General features: G+C 60.6%; 1 protein-coding gene across 4 annotated transcripts in view; it reads right to left on the bottom strand.

Moving 5' to 3' along the window:
* Positions 1-486: 486 nt before the first annotated feature.
* Positions 487-14,044, bottom strand: part of PIP5K1C (phosphatidylinositol-4-phosphate 5-kinase type 1 gamma) — a 51,781-nt gene continuing 38,223 nt past the window's right edge. For 2 of the 4 annotated variants that reach the window (XM_028126053.2, XM_028126048.2), the window contains 7 exons: positions 12,435-12,596; positions 11,501-11,639; positions 11,348-11,380; positions 9,999-10,103; positions 7,563-7,677; positions 3,472-3,555; positions 487-3,262 (listed from right to left, as the gene is read on the bottom strand). In XM_028126053.2, the coding sequence (XP_027981854.1) occupies positions 3,260-3,262; positions 3,472-3,555; positions 7,563-7,677; positions 9,999-10,103; positions 11,348-11,380; positions 11,501-11,639; positions 12,435-12,596 (641 nt within the window). In that variant the 3' untranslated portion in view covers positions 487-3,259. Of the gene's footprint in view, positions 3,263-3,471; positions 3,556-6,020; positions 6,274-7,562; positions 7,678-9,998; positions 10,104-11,347; positions 11,381-11,500; positions 11,640-12,434; positions 12,597-14,044 lie in introns of those variants that run through there. The other 2 variants (XM_028126049.2, XM_028126045.2) reach the window with 2 other exon arrangements.

The raw sequence follows: 14,044 nt of genomic DNA, 5'->3' as shown, positions 1-14,044 counted from the left end.
GCAGATATATCTTTGAAAGTATGTGCATATTCATCTTTGGATGGGATGGTAAGCACATTCCAGATCATCTCATCTGCGCGTCTGTAAGTGAGCTGTGCGGTTCTGCATCATGATGAAACCGGGTTTCCAAGGGCCTGCTTATGGGGATGGGATCTTACTTCCAAAGCAGCTTCTCTCCAGTTGGGAATCCTGGAGAAACGTTCTCCTCTTAAAAGGGGTCCATGCATTACCCAATTTGAGCAACTCTGGCAGAACCAATACAAACTTTGGGGAGTGTGTGTTCTTTTGAACTGGGCGGCACTGTCAGAAATTTTTTTAAGTTTTCTGAACTCAACTGGAACCCGAAGGAGGCCACGGCTATTAAGGCATTGGGTCCTGTTGTTATTTTAAAAATATGACCAAGGTTTCTTTTTGCCCTCGTTCAAAGTCAGTCCTTAAATTCCCAAGCAGACCCCGGGAACGCACAGAGGCAAAGAGAAAGAGGGCTGATGCTTATTACCCGATTTTATTAGAGAGAACCCTTCAACATAAAAAGAAGGAGGGGTGGCGGGAAGGGGGGCCCGAGGCTGCATATGTTACTCGGGGCCAGCAGGTCTGCACAGTTACAGAGGTGCCCACGGCTCTGGGTTTGAGAGAGACGGCATTCTGTGCCCGATGAGGCCGCGCTCTGGATTGTCACACACCAGACCATGGGGGCTGAGCACATGGAACCCCCCGAGAGAATTAAGACACACAAGGTTTGCAGTTTCATTGTTTTGAAATCAATTCGACCATAAAAACGACATGGGGGTGGGGTGTGGGGGACAGGCGATGCAACTGAGCCACCAGAGAAGAGGCGGTGGAAGGCGCTGGCCCACGGTACGGACCGAGGGGCTGCAGCGACAGTACCATGGCAAGGGACCCCACCAGAAGGGGAGTATTGCACTGAGCCAAGTGGTGGAGGGAGGGGCGCGGGGAGATTGGAGGAGGGAGGCTAGCAGGGGCTCTCGGGAAGCTGCACCTTGTCAGTCTCGGGAAATGTCTTTCGTTTTCACAGCTCAGCCATCCGGACAGTGCCCAGGCTCTCGGCTCTCAGCGGCCACAGCCATCAGAGATGAGCCACAAGGGAGACAAGGTGTCGCCACGAAGGAATTTCGATTTCTATGCCGGGGGTCGGCGACAGCTGGGTGGGTCCAGGGCCTTCCTCTGGGGGTGGGGGAGCCTGGGAAAGGCCACGAATTTGCTACACATTATAAATAAAGTCTTGCCTTCCCGCCCCTGGCCCCCCAAATAATAAGCAAACAACTCCCATCGGCACAGTCTGCAGACCACGTTAGCATCCACGTGACAGTTCTCTGAAGGGACAAAGAATGCAAACACCACAAAACAGGTCTCCAAAGAGGTCTCAGCGACCTAACACAAAAATAGAAACATCATGATATCCAGGAGGCTTGCAAATTTCTCTTGCAAGTCAGCATCCAAGCGATGCCTTTGTTCCATGATTCACTCAGGAAAGCCCGAGGGGACCAGCAGAGCTCCCCTCCTTGCTCCTAAAGCTCCAAGTGGCTGAGGATGCCCTGGACACGGGGCACACTGCTCCAGGACTGTGCGTGCTGCTCTGGTCATCCCCACAGAACTCACAACGTGCCTGAACATCCGGCCTTTGGGGCCTGGGCAGGGACTCCAATGCCGGCTTTTGGGTGACACAGTCGTCCCTGTTAGTCTTCAAGGCCTGAGATGTACCTCCAGGCCTCTGCTTGCTCACCTCCTCGGCAGGAAGGGGTAGGGACGGACTGGCAACCCATGGCATGCAGCCAGGGCACCTGCAGACAGATGCCCATCTGAAATCCAGGTGAGGACACCTCCTGCCGTCTGGACAAAGCCCCCTAGGGCAACAAGGAGAGGGCATCATTTTGCTTCTGATCTGGGACACCCACAGGCTTGTTCTGATGGATCCTCTCAGGGCTGCCTTCCCCAGGCTGCATGCTGGCGCGTCCCTGGCCGTCCTGGACAGAAGGCAGCCAGTCCAACAGGCTCCCTCCAGGCGCACAAAGCGAGCCGTGCGAGGGGAGATGACAGCAGGTGAGGGACCCAGACGAGGGACTCAGAAAATCAAACTCCTGGATCAGTGGGTTCTCCGCCAGGAAGGCAAGGGCTGGGAGAAATTCTTCCAGGTGTAGCTTCTGCTCCAAGCCAGCTCCTAGCTCCTCCCAAGCAAGCAAGCCAGTGGGGAGCGGGGGGGCGGGGGGCAGAGCGGGCTGGGGGAAACCATCCCCACTGTTCCACCTCTCAAGAGGTGGGAGGGCATTTCTGTGGGGGCAGGACAGACCCCACCATGCCAGCGGCTCCCATAGTCCCCTCTGGATCCAGTGGGGTCTCTGAGCCCGGGGGGAGCTGCTCCTGAAGATGACAAACCCCCCAAAGTTTATTGTGTTTTTCACGAAGAACTTTGTCTCCTATCCTTTAAGTTGTTTACACGTCACCACCTCAAAAGAAAAAGAAAGCCCTTCCCGGTCCTGGAGGAGGATCTCTTACTGGACAGCAGAGCAACTTGACCATGAGAGGGCCCCTGCTCCAGGACCCGCTCTCTGGAAGTCCCACGGCCTGAGGGCCCAGCGCGGCTCCCTTCACGTAGGCCTTAGGCCCTCTCTGCGAGATACCGAGCAGGCCGCATGGGGAGGACAGAGAGGCCCACAGTCCTGAGCTCCATGGAGAGGGGTGGCCTCCTAGCCATTCCTGCTCCCGAGTCACCTGGCAGGTGAGGTGGTGGAAACATGGAGGGGGGGTGGAGAGCCGCCCCCAGACCACTGGTCAGCCACCTCCAAGGGCGGATGTCCAGTGCCTGAGCCCAGAGTGCCTGCGGGCGCGGGGGCACCCCGTCCAAGTGGAGAGCAGGAGAACCTCGGAGTGTGGATCTCAGCTCCGGGCACAGGTCCCCGGAGCCAACAGGCCTTATTCCCTCAGGGAGACACATGCAAGCACAGCAAAGAACTACAAAGTGCAGTGGAGTGGACTTTCTTCCTTTTTCCCACACGTTTTTTTTTTTTTTTTAATCTTTTTCTAAAAAAGCACACCTGTGCTGCCGTCTTTGTGCAAAGAGTAAAGACCCAAAATAAATACGTGATCGGACACTCAGGGAGGTTCACAGTCATAGGTAGTTGACAGGAGCGGCGGCGGCCGGCGGCGGAGGCGGGTCCGGCGGGCGGGCAGTGCCTCCGCGAAGCGGCCAGGGCGGCGGCGGCGGCGGGCGCTCGGCTCCAGGGCGGTGAGTGCATAGAAATTACTGCGGAAGGCAAGGGGGCGGGTGAGGGCAGCGGTGGGGCCGGGCGGCACCCCCACCTGCGGGGTCTCCCGGGCGGGGCCCGGCCCCGCCGCTGCCCCGCCCCCGCCCGCCCCCGGCCTCCGTCTCCCCGGCCGGTCCCTGCGCAGGTGGGGCGGTGCGCGCGGTCCGAAGCCCCGGCCCAGGGCGTGGCAAGCCGCGGGCGCACTTACTGTGTCGCTCTCGCCGTCGGAGGCTGGGTGGGCGTGCGCGCTATAGTGAAGCGGGGAGTACACCCAGCTCCTCTCATCGGTGGGCTGGGCGGGCGGGTGCACGTGCAGGAAGGGCGCAGAAGAGCAGGGGTGCGAGGAGGCGCGAGAGAGGCGAGAGGAGGAAGGAAGAAACAGAAATAAAGGAGGCGGACCCCAACGCGGACGACGAGTAGGCGGCTCAGCCCCCGCGGCCCTCCCCATGACGGGCCCTACCCCAACCTGGACGGCTCTGGGGCCGGCGGGGCGGAGCGGCGGCAGCGCGCGGGGTAGGCGGCAGGAAGCGGGGCGCGGAGTGCAAGGCGGGGCCTGGGACAGCGGAGCGGGAGGGGGCGGGGCGGGGCGGGGGTTGCTTGCTGTCCCCTCCCCTCCTGCTCCGCCCTCTTGGTCGTCCCTCCTGCTCGGGCCTCCCGGGGCGCCCGGCAGCACCCCAGCCTCAGGTCCTGCCTGCTGTGTGGCCACCGGCGCCGCCAGCCGGGGCGGGGCCCTGAGGACCCTCCACTGGGAGTCCTGGGTGATGAGTGCCGTGGGGCGCGCAGGGTGGAGCCCATTTCCTCGTGCCCAAACGCACAGATCGGCCAGGGGAGACAAAGGCCCCGGGCACCCGGAGAGCAAACAACAGAGGCCCAGCCAGAGGGTGGGCTGCTTTTCCTCCAGGGGTGTCAGGGAAAGGGTTCCCCATTCTGGGTCAGACTCGGAGGGGGGGCGCATGTTCTTCCAGCACCCACACCAGTCCCTCCTGAGTCTGTTCCCCCGCAGACCCCTTCTCTTTCTTCTTCCTCTTTCCCGCGCACCCCCACCTCCCAGTCTTCAGCGCTTGTGGACCGACCCCGTTGCCTGGCCTCTGCTCGGAGCACGGGGCCTGAGCAGGCACCTGCCCTGGCTAAACCCACGGAGGCCACAACCCAACGAGCCCCCAGACCTGCCCCTCCTTGGTCAGGTCTCTACAACCAGCCTCGCCTCTGCAGGGGTGCCTTCTTCAGAGCCCGGTGAAGGACAAGCGCCAGCATGTGGCCTCTGTGCTCTCCGGGTGAATGCAGGCCCCCCTGCCCTCGCTGCCCCTTGGGGCCCCCATTGCCTCTCCCCACCTCTGTGCCCACTCCTCCCTGCCCCTCCTACAGCTCTCGCTGCAGAACCTGCCCTCACGGGCCAGACCGTGGCACCCGCAGGAGGCACTTGGCCCACCGGGCACCATGGGCAGCTCATTCTTGTCTGAGCACCTGGCCCAGGGCCACACACGCCTTGAAGATCATCCTCAGCAGATGAACTGGTATAATGGCGCATAGGCCCTGCTCACTGCTTAGTGGTCACAGCGCACAAAAACCCCAGCCTGCCCAGAAGTCCGGGGGCAGGGTCTGTCTGGGGCTGCTCGTGCCCAGTGTCCAACACAGGGCAGCTACATCAATGTTCAGAGCCAGGGGACAAGAACGTGGGACAAGAAGGTCTCCACCTGAACTCTGCAAAGAGCTGGTCCCGGCGGACGGAGGGATCACGGGCAGCAGGACCCAGACCCCGTGATGACCCCACTAAAGTGGGGCCAAGGACACATCCTCCCCAGCACTGCAGGCGCTAGGCTCTGCTCCCACTCACCCAGCCTTCATACTTGCTGCTCCCTCTGCTCCTATGTGCCCCCCACCAGCTTCCACTGTGCCCTCCACGAAGCCCACCCTTCCTTCTCCCAAATCCCCACACCCTGGGGTCAACCCCTCTGCAGGCAGCGTTTGCAAATTGTTCCCCCCGGTGGGCGGCCCTCAGGGCCTGCTGTGCGTCCTCAGCTCTTGGATCATTTTAGGGGTGTGGCGTCCCTGTCTCAGCAGGACACAGCATGGTGGGAATGTCTGGGGAAGTGGTTTTCATTTCTTGGGTTTGCTCGGCAGAGCTGGACACCCAGTGACGCTCAGAGGCATTTGGGGCTGGGGGTGTGAGCCTCCGAGGGGCCTCATCTTGAGAACAGAAACTCCTGCTTCAGGATTTCAACCTGTTCTGCCTGCTTGAGCGCTGTGTGGCTCTGGGCAGGTTACTTGGCCTCTCTAGGCCCCTCATCTATTGCTCGTGAGGAGAGTAATAGGTCCTGAGAATACTACTGTTACATGATATCCACAGAGTGTCCCAAACACAATAGATAGATGAGCATCTACTAAACACGGGGGCTGCTTGGGAATTTGGACCCCGATTTTACCTAAACCATGCCCTCTTGTGGGCTTTCTGGGGAGCCGAGACCTTGGTTTCTCAACTGTGAAGTGGGTATGGAAATACATCTCCTCCCTCCTGCAGTTAAGAGCCTGGCTTTGCTGACCCACATGACTGCCCTGCTTCTGCAGGGCAGATGCCCCTGGGGGAGCCATCGGCAGCCAGGTCTGAATACAGGACAAGTGTCCACCGACTTGTCCCTGACTCAGGCAGGCTGGGGAGAGGGGCAGAGGCAGCCAGGGGCCAGGGTCAGATGCAGACCCCACCACTGCAGCCAAGTCCCGTTAGCCCTGGCTGTGAGCCTGCAGGCCTAGCAATGCTCACCTCAGAGGGACCTAAGTGACATCGCTGGGGGACACACGACCGGCCTCAGTCGTAGTGATTCTTTCCCCAAGTCCCTTCTCAGGGGACGAGGGGCAGCCAGGACCTGTGGCTCCCTGCTGCCCAGGGTGGTGGACCGGGGGCTGGGCTCCCTGGACGCCTGCTGTGGTCACTTACAGTCCCTGAGGAGCTCAGCGTCACGGCCCGCAGTCGGCGATGCCGGGGAGAGTAAATCCAGTACCTCCCATCGGTGAACTGGGCGGGCCGGGCGGGCGGGGAGGAAGCAAACAGAGCACAGGATGAGGCGACAGGAATCTGGCGGGCGGTCAGGCGGGGAGGGCGCTGGGCAGGGGCAGGAAAGCCGATGGCCAAGCGGCAGGTGAGTTTCAGAGCGGTGGGGGCCCCTGTGGTCGCTACGTTCTCCGCTGCCCGCAGGGCCTGGCCGCCCACTCAGGTGTCAGGACCCAGACGCACACACAGGACACGGCCCCCTGGGGCCTCCTCACACGCTGAGCCACAGGGTGGGACACAAACCAAGCACCCAGGGACGGGGAGCTGACGGCGAGTGTGGGGACACACACACAGTGCATGCGCCTGTCACTTCTCCAAGCCAGACAGAGGCCCCAAGACAGAGAGCAGGGTGGTGCTATATAAGGCAGTCATGGCCGCGGGCCCCCAGCTCACTGGCCACGGGGGCAGAGACAGGACTGAAAGCCTGGAAGGACAGGCAGTCCCCTTCATTGCATAAGGCCCTTTGACCACCGAATAGGGCTGCCCGAGGAAGGCAGCCTCAGGACCCACTGTCAGGGGTTGGGGGCGGTCACTGGACTGGACTCTGAAGGCTCCCTGGCCACCCCGCGCCCACCTCACCCAGGCTCCCGGCCCAGCTGATGTGTCTGCCTATGGGAGATGCAAAGGGGTAGGTGACCCCCTGCTCTGGAAGAGAGGTCCTGGGTCCCTGGAGCAGGGCCCCTTCCTGCTCCAACAGACCCCGCCCCATCAGGGAGCAGCCATGAGTCCTCGGCCAGTGAGGAGGGCAGCATGAAGCACACAATCCCCTGGCCTCCTTGAGAACAGAACCCACCTAGCTGCGCCCGCCACCCAGCGGGAGAAGATCCACACAGTTTGCAGCCCTCAGTGGCTGGCCCCGGGTCTGCCCAGGACCGAAGGGGGCCCAGTGGGGCTCAGAGCTTAAGGACTCCAGATGTTTCCTAGGGAGACGCGGTGTTCATGGCTAGGACCTGGGCCTTGCCCAGTGGCCTGGTGGTGGTCACAAGGCCTGGGGAGGAGGGACGGGGCAGTTCCCTAGCCTTGGAGTGGCCTGGCCTGGACAGCGAGGGGCAGGGCGCTCCGACGCCATGGGAGCGTGTGAGTGTGAATGCGTGTGAGGGCACACTGGTCGTGCAAGAGTATATGGATGTGAGTGTTGACCAGTGAGAGCACTGTGTCCACATGAGTGCCCCGTGAGTGTGCGTGGGTGTGTGTGCATGGCAGTGTGTGTCTGGTCGAGGACCAGGAGACAGAAGGAGCCGCAGGGGACTTACAAAGTAGATGTCCGTGGCAGGTGTGTCCTCCTCATCCGAGGCCTGGCTGGCGGGCTCCGAGGCCTGGCTGGTGGTTTCTGCTTCAGCAGCGGCAGCAGCTGGGCAAGCCTCCACCCTGGGGACACGCCGACACGGGAGTCCTGAGGTGGGGCTCTGGACAGCACCTGTGGCCCCAGCCCCAGCCCCAGCTCGCCTCCCCATCCTCTCATCAGGAGGTCATCACAGAGACAAAAGACTCAGGAAGCCGAATAAAACAAACCCCCCACCCCCAAATACCTCTGAGGCAAGGGTGAGGAGGATTTGCCCACCCACTAACAGGTGAGTCCCTACCCACCCCTGCTCAAGCGCACACACGGGTGGGCAGGTACGCCTCACCACTCACGCCCTGGGTGACCCTGAAGTCCTTTCCCATCGTTAAGCCTCAGTATCCTCATCTGTAAAGTAGGGACACCTGGCACCCACCCCCATGTTGGGGCCAGAACCTCTGTAATCTTCACTGAGTACTTACTATGTGCCAGGCCCTTTCAGGAGCCTGGCATGAATTCACCCAGCAACTCTCCCCGAGGGCGGGGGCTGCTGCTGTCCTGAGTTACAGACGGGAAACAGGCTCCAGATGGAAGGTGAGGCGAGGCCTAGGCCTAGGCCTCAGTTGGTGGCCGGGTGATTGGGGTACAATTTCCATCTCGTGAGCAAAATGCCCAGCTCCGAAATGGGGGGCACCTGTAACCACAGAGAGCTGGCTCTCCAGCAGCGTGGGCGGGTGGGCTGTTTTGGGGACAAAGGCTGAAAGGTGTGTCACACTGCACGTCCATCTGCATATCTGTGACATAATTCTTGACGGCCAAGTGCAGGCTGGGGGTGTGTGTGTTACCGCTAAGTAAGGTGTCTTGAGATAGAAGAGAAATTTTAAAAGCATGTAAAGCAGAAATCCCAAGGCAAGCAAGAAAAATTTGATAACAATGCAAACACAGAACCAAACAGACCAAATGGGACCAACAAGTAAGGATGTAAAGCAACGGATCAATACACTGGACACGGCCAGGTCCGAACGTTCCATCCCTCAACAGGGAACACAGGTTTCTCCCACACGCCCACTGACATTAAAAAATGAATTTTGGGGTGCCTGGGTGGCTCAGTTGGTTAAGTACCGCGAACCCAGGGTCCTATGATTGAGCCCCACATCGGGCTCCCTGCTCAGTGGGGAGCCTGCTTCTCCCTCTGCCTCTGTCCCTCCCCCAGCTTGTTCTCTCTTCTCTAATAAATAAAATCTTTAAAAAACCTGAATTTTGTATTTGACCGTGAAGGCTTTGATCCGTTTTTAAAATATACATCCATTTTTAGGGGTGCCTGGGTGGCTCAGTTGTTAAGCGTCTGCCTTCGACTCAGGTCATGATCTCAGGGTCCTGGGATCAAGCCCCGCGTTGGGCTCCCTGCTCAGCGGGAAGCCTGCTTCTCCCTCTCCCACTCCCCCTGCTTGTGTTCCCTCTCTCACTGTGTCTCTGTCAAGTAAATAAGTAAAATCTTAAAAAAAAATAAAATATACATCCACTTTTAAAGGCCACTTTCTTGAACCTGTAACTGAATTAAAATAGACATAAGTACTAAACACCTAAACAGGTTTTCAAATCCTGGGAAGTTGAGAGACACTTGTAAATAAACCCTAGAGCAGGGTCTCTCCCCTGTGGCACCATGGCGGGTGAACCAGACAGTTCTCTGAGGGGGTCCCGGGTGCTGGTGGGAGCGCGTCACTGGCCCCATGCCCTCGGCACCAGGAGCCCCGGGGTCACAAGCACAGGTGTCCCCAGACCCCGCCCTGTGTCCCCGGTGGCTGAAGGCCACTGCCCTCTATCAAAGAGCCAGTAGAAAAGACCTGCCTCCCGCTGAACCCACGGAACACGGCAGGAGTGCAGTGCCAAGAACAGCAGCTGCAGAAAAAAAGGAGCCCAAACATTTGACCTCCGCCAGAAAGGGAGGACCGTACACGGAGACAAACCAGAAGTTGGAAGGAAGGCATTAAGGAAGAGTGGAAGTGAATGACACAGGAACACAACACAGCTGGGAAAGGGGACTGCGTCCAGAGGTGGCTCCCAGGGGGACCGGAAAGCCCCCTCCCGCAAGCCGGGGGCTCCGGGCCACGGTGGGTGAGAACGCCAGGATTGACACCTCACTTGCAGCTCTGCCGGAGATCAGAGGCCCTGATGAGGCAGCAGTCCCAGCCCCCAGCGGCCCCTGCGCAGACTGCCTGGTTCCCACGCCCGGCATCCCCCCCTTTCCAGTGGGAGGCCCCATTCCCAGCCTCCCCTCACCCCCCCTTCCCTGCCCAGAACGTGGACTACATTCCCCAGCCTGCCTTGCTGCCAGCTAGCCACGTGACCATGCTCAGCCAATGAGATCAGAGCAGACGCACGTGTGCGAGTCTGGCAATAGGACACTCACCCCGCGTCCTCCTCCTTGGGGACCACGATCTCTACGCTGCACGCGGGCTCCACCTGCACCGTGATCTGCTGCAGGTCCTCCTCCGCATGCGTCTCCTCCTGGGGCCTGGAGGCAGTGGGAAGCTGCACCTCACTCTCTCCTCACCCTAACTCTGCCCCCCAGGGGCGCCAGCCAAGCTCCAGGCCAGCGCGGATCTCCAGCCCTGCTGGGAGCCTCCATGGGGTGCTCTCTCTGGGTGCCATCTGACCGGTGCCCTGAGCTGGCCCAGCTCACTCCTGGTCCCTCGGGCGGTCATGCCCACCTGGGGTCTGCAAGGGGGCAAAGGTTGGCCACCTGGGGCCATCCTGTGACTCTGGTACCAGCAGGGGCATCTGTGAATGGTGGCCTGGATCCTGCCCACCCTCCCGGGGGGTAGCTGAGCACTGGCCTGGGGCCTGGCCTCGGGGTGGGGTGGTTCCAGGGGTTTCAAAGGTCCAGGCCCCTGCTGTCGGTGTGTCAGAACATTCTGGTGGCCCAGCATGCAGACTCTGGATGGCAGCACTAGAGAGCAGAAAGGCCGCCGAGGTGGGAGCAGGCAGCAGGACAGAGGGAAGTGCATTCTGCCCAATGTGTTTTCTGTGGTGAGGTTTTGTTCTTTTTCAAATGGCAGGAATAACTGCCCCAACACTAAGGGAAGCAACAAGGCCTATTCACTGTGGTCGAGTTGGCAACAACCGAAGAGCCCCGAGGGCAGGCTACATTCTGTCAGACGGAAGGAAGCCCGCAGGCGCTCCACCTGCTCACAGATGACCTGTATCTGCTGAGTGCGCCAAGCAAGGGGCACCGAGCTAGGCTGGTGGCAAGACAAAACGCAGAAACAGGCCCGTAGGTTTGTTTTCTTGTATATTCATAAAATATTTGTAGAAAGAGAAAAAAAACCCGTCCCGGGGTTGCTCCCAGGGAGGGGAAGAGGCATGCGGCAGGGGGAGGTGTCTCACTATATTCTCTTTTGTACCTCTTAGAATAAAAATACTTAATAAAAAGAAAAAAGGATCAGCACGCAGGTGGAGGGGGCTTCTGCCCCCCCCCCCCCCGGGTATGTGTGTGGAGATGAGTACAAAGTGACTCAAGATTCTGTGCAGTTCGAAAGCCTAACTTAAATCTGTGCCCAGGAAAAGTGGTCAGAGAGGCGGAGCTCTGGGTGGGAAAGCGCAGGAGGTGCAAGGGGGGAGGGGGGAAGGGCGGGGCAGAGAGGCGGAGCTCTGGGTGGGAAAGCGCAGGAGGTGCAAGGGGGGAGGGGGGAGGGGGAGAGGGAGGGGGGAGGGGGGAGGGCGGGGCGGCTGGGGGGGGGAGCTGGGGTCTCAGCTCACCGGCCATCCTGTCCTGAAGACTGTGTGCGCCGCCTGCAGAGAGACCAAGCAGGTAGGTTGGGGGGGGGGAGTGGGAGGCCGCCCGCCCCGCCCTTGCTGCGGATGTGCCCCCCCGCCCCCACCTCACGGAAAGAGACAGCCCAGGCCCCTCACCGGTACCGCGGCTGCTCGGACGTCTCCGAGGGCGATCGCTCCGGGATGGAGAGAGACGTGGAGGACAGGGTAGTAGCGATGGAGGCGGTGGTGGCCTCCTCAAAAGATGGCGGCGTGCAGGGCAGGAGGTCGGGCCGACCTGTGGGGAGAGGGCTGTGGGCACCTGCGGCAGCCCTTCCAGGCCTCTGGCTCCACCTGCAGCTTGGCTCACCTTCAGCAATCCAGGCCCCGGCCCCACCTGCCACCCAACACTCCATTCTGCTCGGCAGCTTTAAGAGGGCAAATACTTTCGAATTTACCCTCTGCACAAAGGCTTCCAATAGCCACCTACTCTCAAACCGCAATCCAAACCCTCCTCAGGCGCACAGGTCCTGTCAACCCGCCCGCTTCTTCTCTCTCCCCCACCTCCCTGACTTTGCTCCAACCACACAGGCCTCCTGCTGTCCCTCCAACATACCAGGCCCTGTACTGCCCCAGGGCCTTTGCACCTGCAGTTTTTCCCTTCCTGGATGCTATTCCCCCCTCCCCAGCCCCTCCCTGCCTGTAATCTTTGACTCTTTAACCTTGGGAACTGGGAGGGACCTTCCAAAACATCATGCCCAACCCCATCAAGTGCTTCCTTCCTCTAGGTCTCTGGACATCTGGTGATGGGTGGGTCACCTCTTCGGGTGGGACCTTCTCTGTTCAGCTCTCCCTATTACAGCCCCAGCTGCTCCCCCTCCCCAGATGGCTGCAGACCTTGGGCTGGGATGCGGGGGGTGACTGTGACCCAGGCCCCTCTCACCCAGGTCACTAGCTTCAGGAAACCCTTCCTCACACTGGGTTGCTCCCTGTATGCCCTCCCCTCTCAGCTCCCCAGGGACATCGCCTTTCCCCAGCAGCCCCCTTCTCTCTCCCGTCACCAAAGCACCCACGCCCCAGCCTGCCCGGTCACCTTCATCCTCCAGTGTGGGGTAGCTGCGGGCCCCCCGGAGGTCATATTGTGCGTCCTCCCGCTCACTGGGGATCTGGCTGGCTGAGAAGGCAGCTGTGGGCCCCAGGGGCTTGACGGCCAGCAAGGCACCACGGCCCTTCTTGGACGGCGAGGATTTCAGGGCTGTGGAGAGAGGTAGACTGGCGCTTGGGGCAGCCTGGGGGCCCCGTGGCAGCACCGAGGCAGGGCCCCACCAGCCCCTAATCCCTCCTTTGCATGATAGCCTGGTTGGCCCCCCTTGATGCCTGCCACCTGCACACACGGCCCCCGTCGCCTGGCCTCCAGCCCGGCCCTCAAGCCTGGGCAAGAAGCAATATTCTTTGCAGAGAAAACCCTGTCCTGCTTTCTACCCAGCTCTGCCTCCAGAGGTCCCAGGCTCCCAGCCCCCTTGGTTCCAGCCCACCTTGGCCATGTCCTCCACTTTCAGACAAGGAACTGGAGGCCTTGGGCCATGTGGGGCTCAGCACAAAGGGCCTGGCTCCAATCCAGGATGAGGGGCCTGGGAAATGCGGGTCAGCCCCTCTGAGCCCTAGCATCCTCATCTGCAGCAACAGGGTCAGACAAGGCGGGTGACCCCGTGACGCCCTCTGCACCCGGCCTACCCTGTCAGTGACCATCACCATGTTCTCCCTGCTCTTCCTGTGAACTCTGCCCCCATGATGGCCAGCACAACACCCAGCACACAGGAGGTGCTCAATTCACCTTGTGAGCAGCCCTCCGGTCCCTGGAGGCTGGCATCCCCTCTGGACCAGTGAGAATGATGCCCTGGGAAAGGTTCTAAGAAGCGGTATGCTGATAAAGATGAACAACCCGCTCTCAAGAGACAACGGCCAGAATTGTGGCGTTTGCCAATTTCCACAACGTAAATAATCCCACTGCCATCGATTTCAAGCTACTGGCTCGATGTCAGGGAATGTGGAGTCGCGCTGGCTCCACGAGCCGGCTCCGGGTGACCGGGGCTGGGTTGCCGCCCATACAGGCCTGGCCCAGGCTGGGAGACCACGTCGCACGCTGGGCAGTAGGCCTGCCTGCCCCTGCTGCCTCTGTGGACCCACTTCCTGCGGTGTGGAGCCCGGAAAATAAAGTGCACACTGAGACCATTCCCACCAATGACACTAAACACCTACTGCGTGCTGGGCCCCAGGCTAGACGCTGGGGACAGAGTGACCAAGCACGCTGCCTGCTGGGGGCAGGCACAGGGAACAGGGTGCAGGTGGCAGACAAACACATGGGGAGAAAGACCCTTCCAGGCAGCATGTAGGATCCTGGCCTGGAGTGTGCACCAGGGTCTGGGACTTGAGGCCCAGCACAGACAGGGGACCTCCTGAGGCCACCCACGGGGCACGGGCCGCCTCTGTTTGTCCTGTGCCCTCCCTGACAATGCGCGGTCTGGCTGATGCCCGGCTGCCTCCGTGTCCGCCAAGGCCGTGTTTCGTTGGTGAGGACACGAGGCTGCAGGTGGCCCCCCTTGAGGACAGACACTCTTGTGTGTGTAAACACACCTTGCCCTCACAGCTCTGTACAGATGGGAAAACTGAGGCATGGAGCAGGGCGACCCCACTTGAGGTCAC

The sequence above is a fragment of the Eumetopias jubatus genome, unplaced genomic scaffold, assembly GCF_037043125.1.
Source record: "Eumetopias jubatus isolate StellerSeaLion01/CBP00866 unplaced genomic scaffold, mEumJub1_p1.0 scaffold_1, whole genome shotgun sequence".
NCBI classification, from domain to species: Eukaryota; Metazoa; Chordata; class Mammalia; order Carnivora; family Otariidae; genus Eumetopias; species Eumetopias jubatus.
This window is presented reverse-complemented; position numbering and strand designations above follow the sequence as displayed.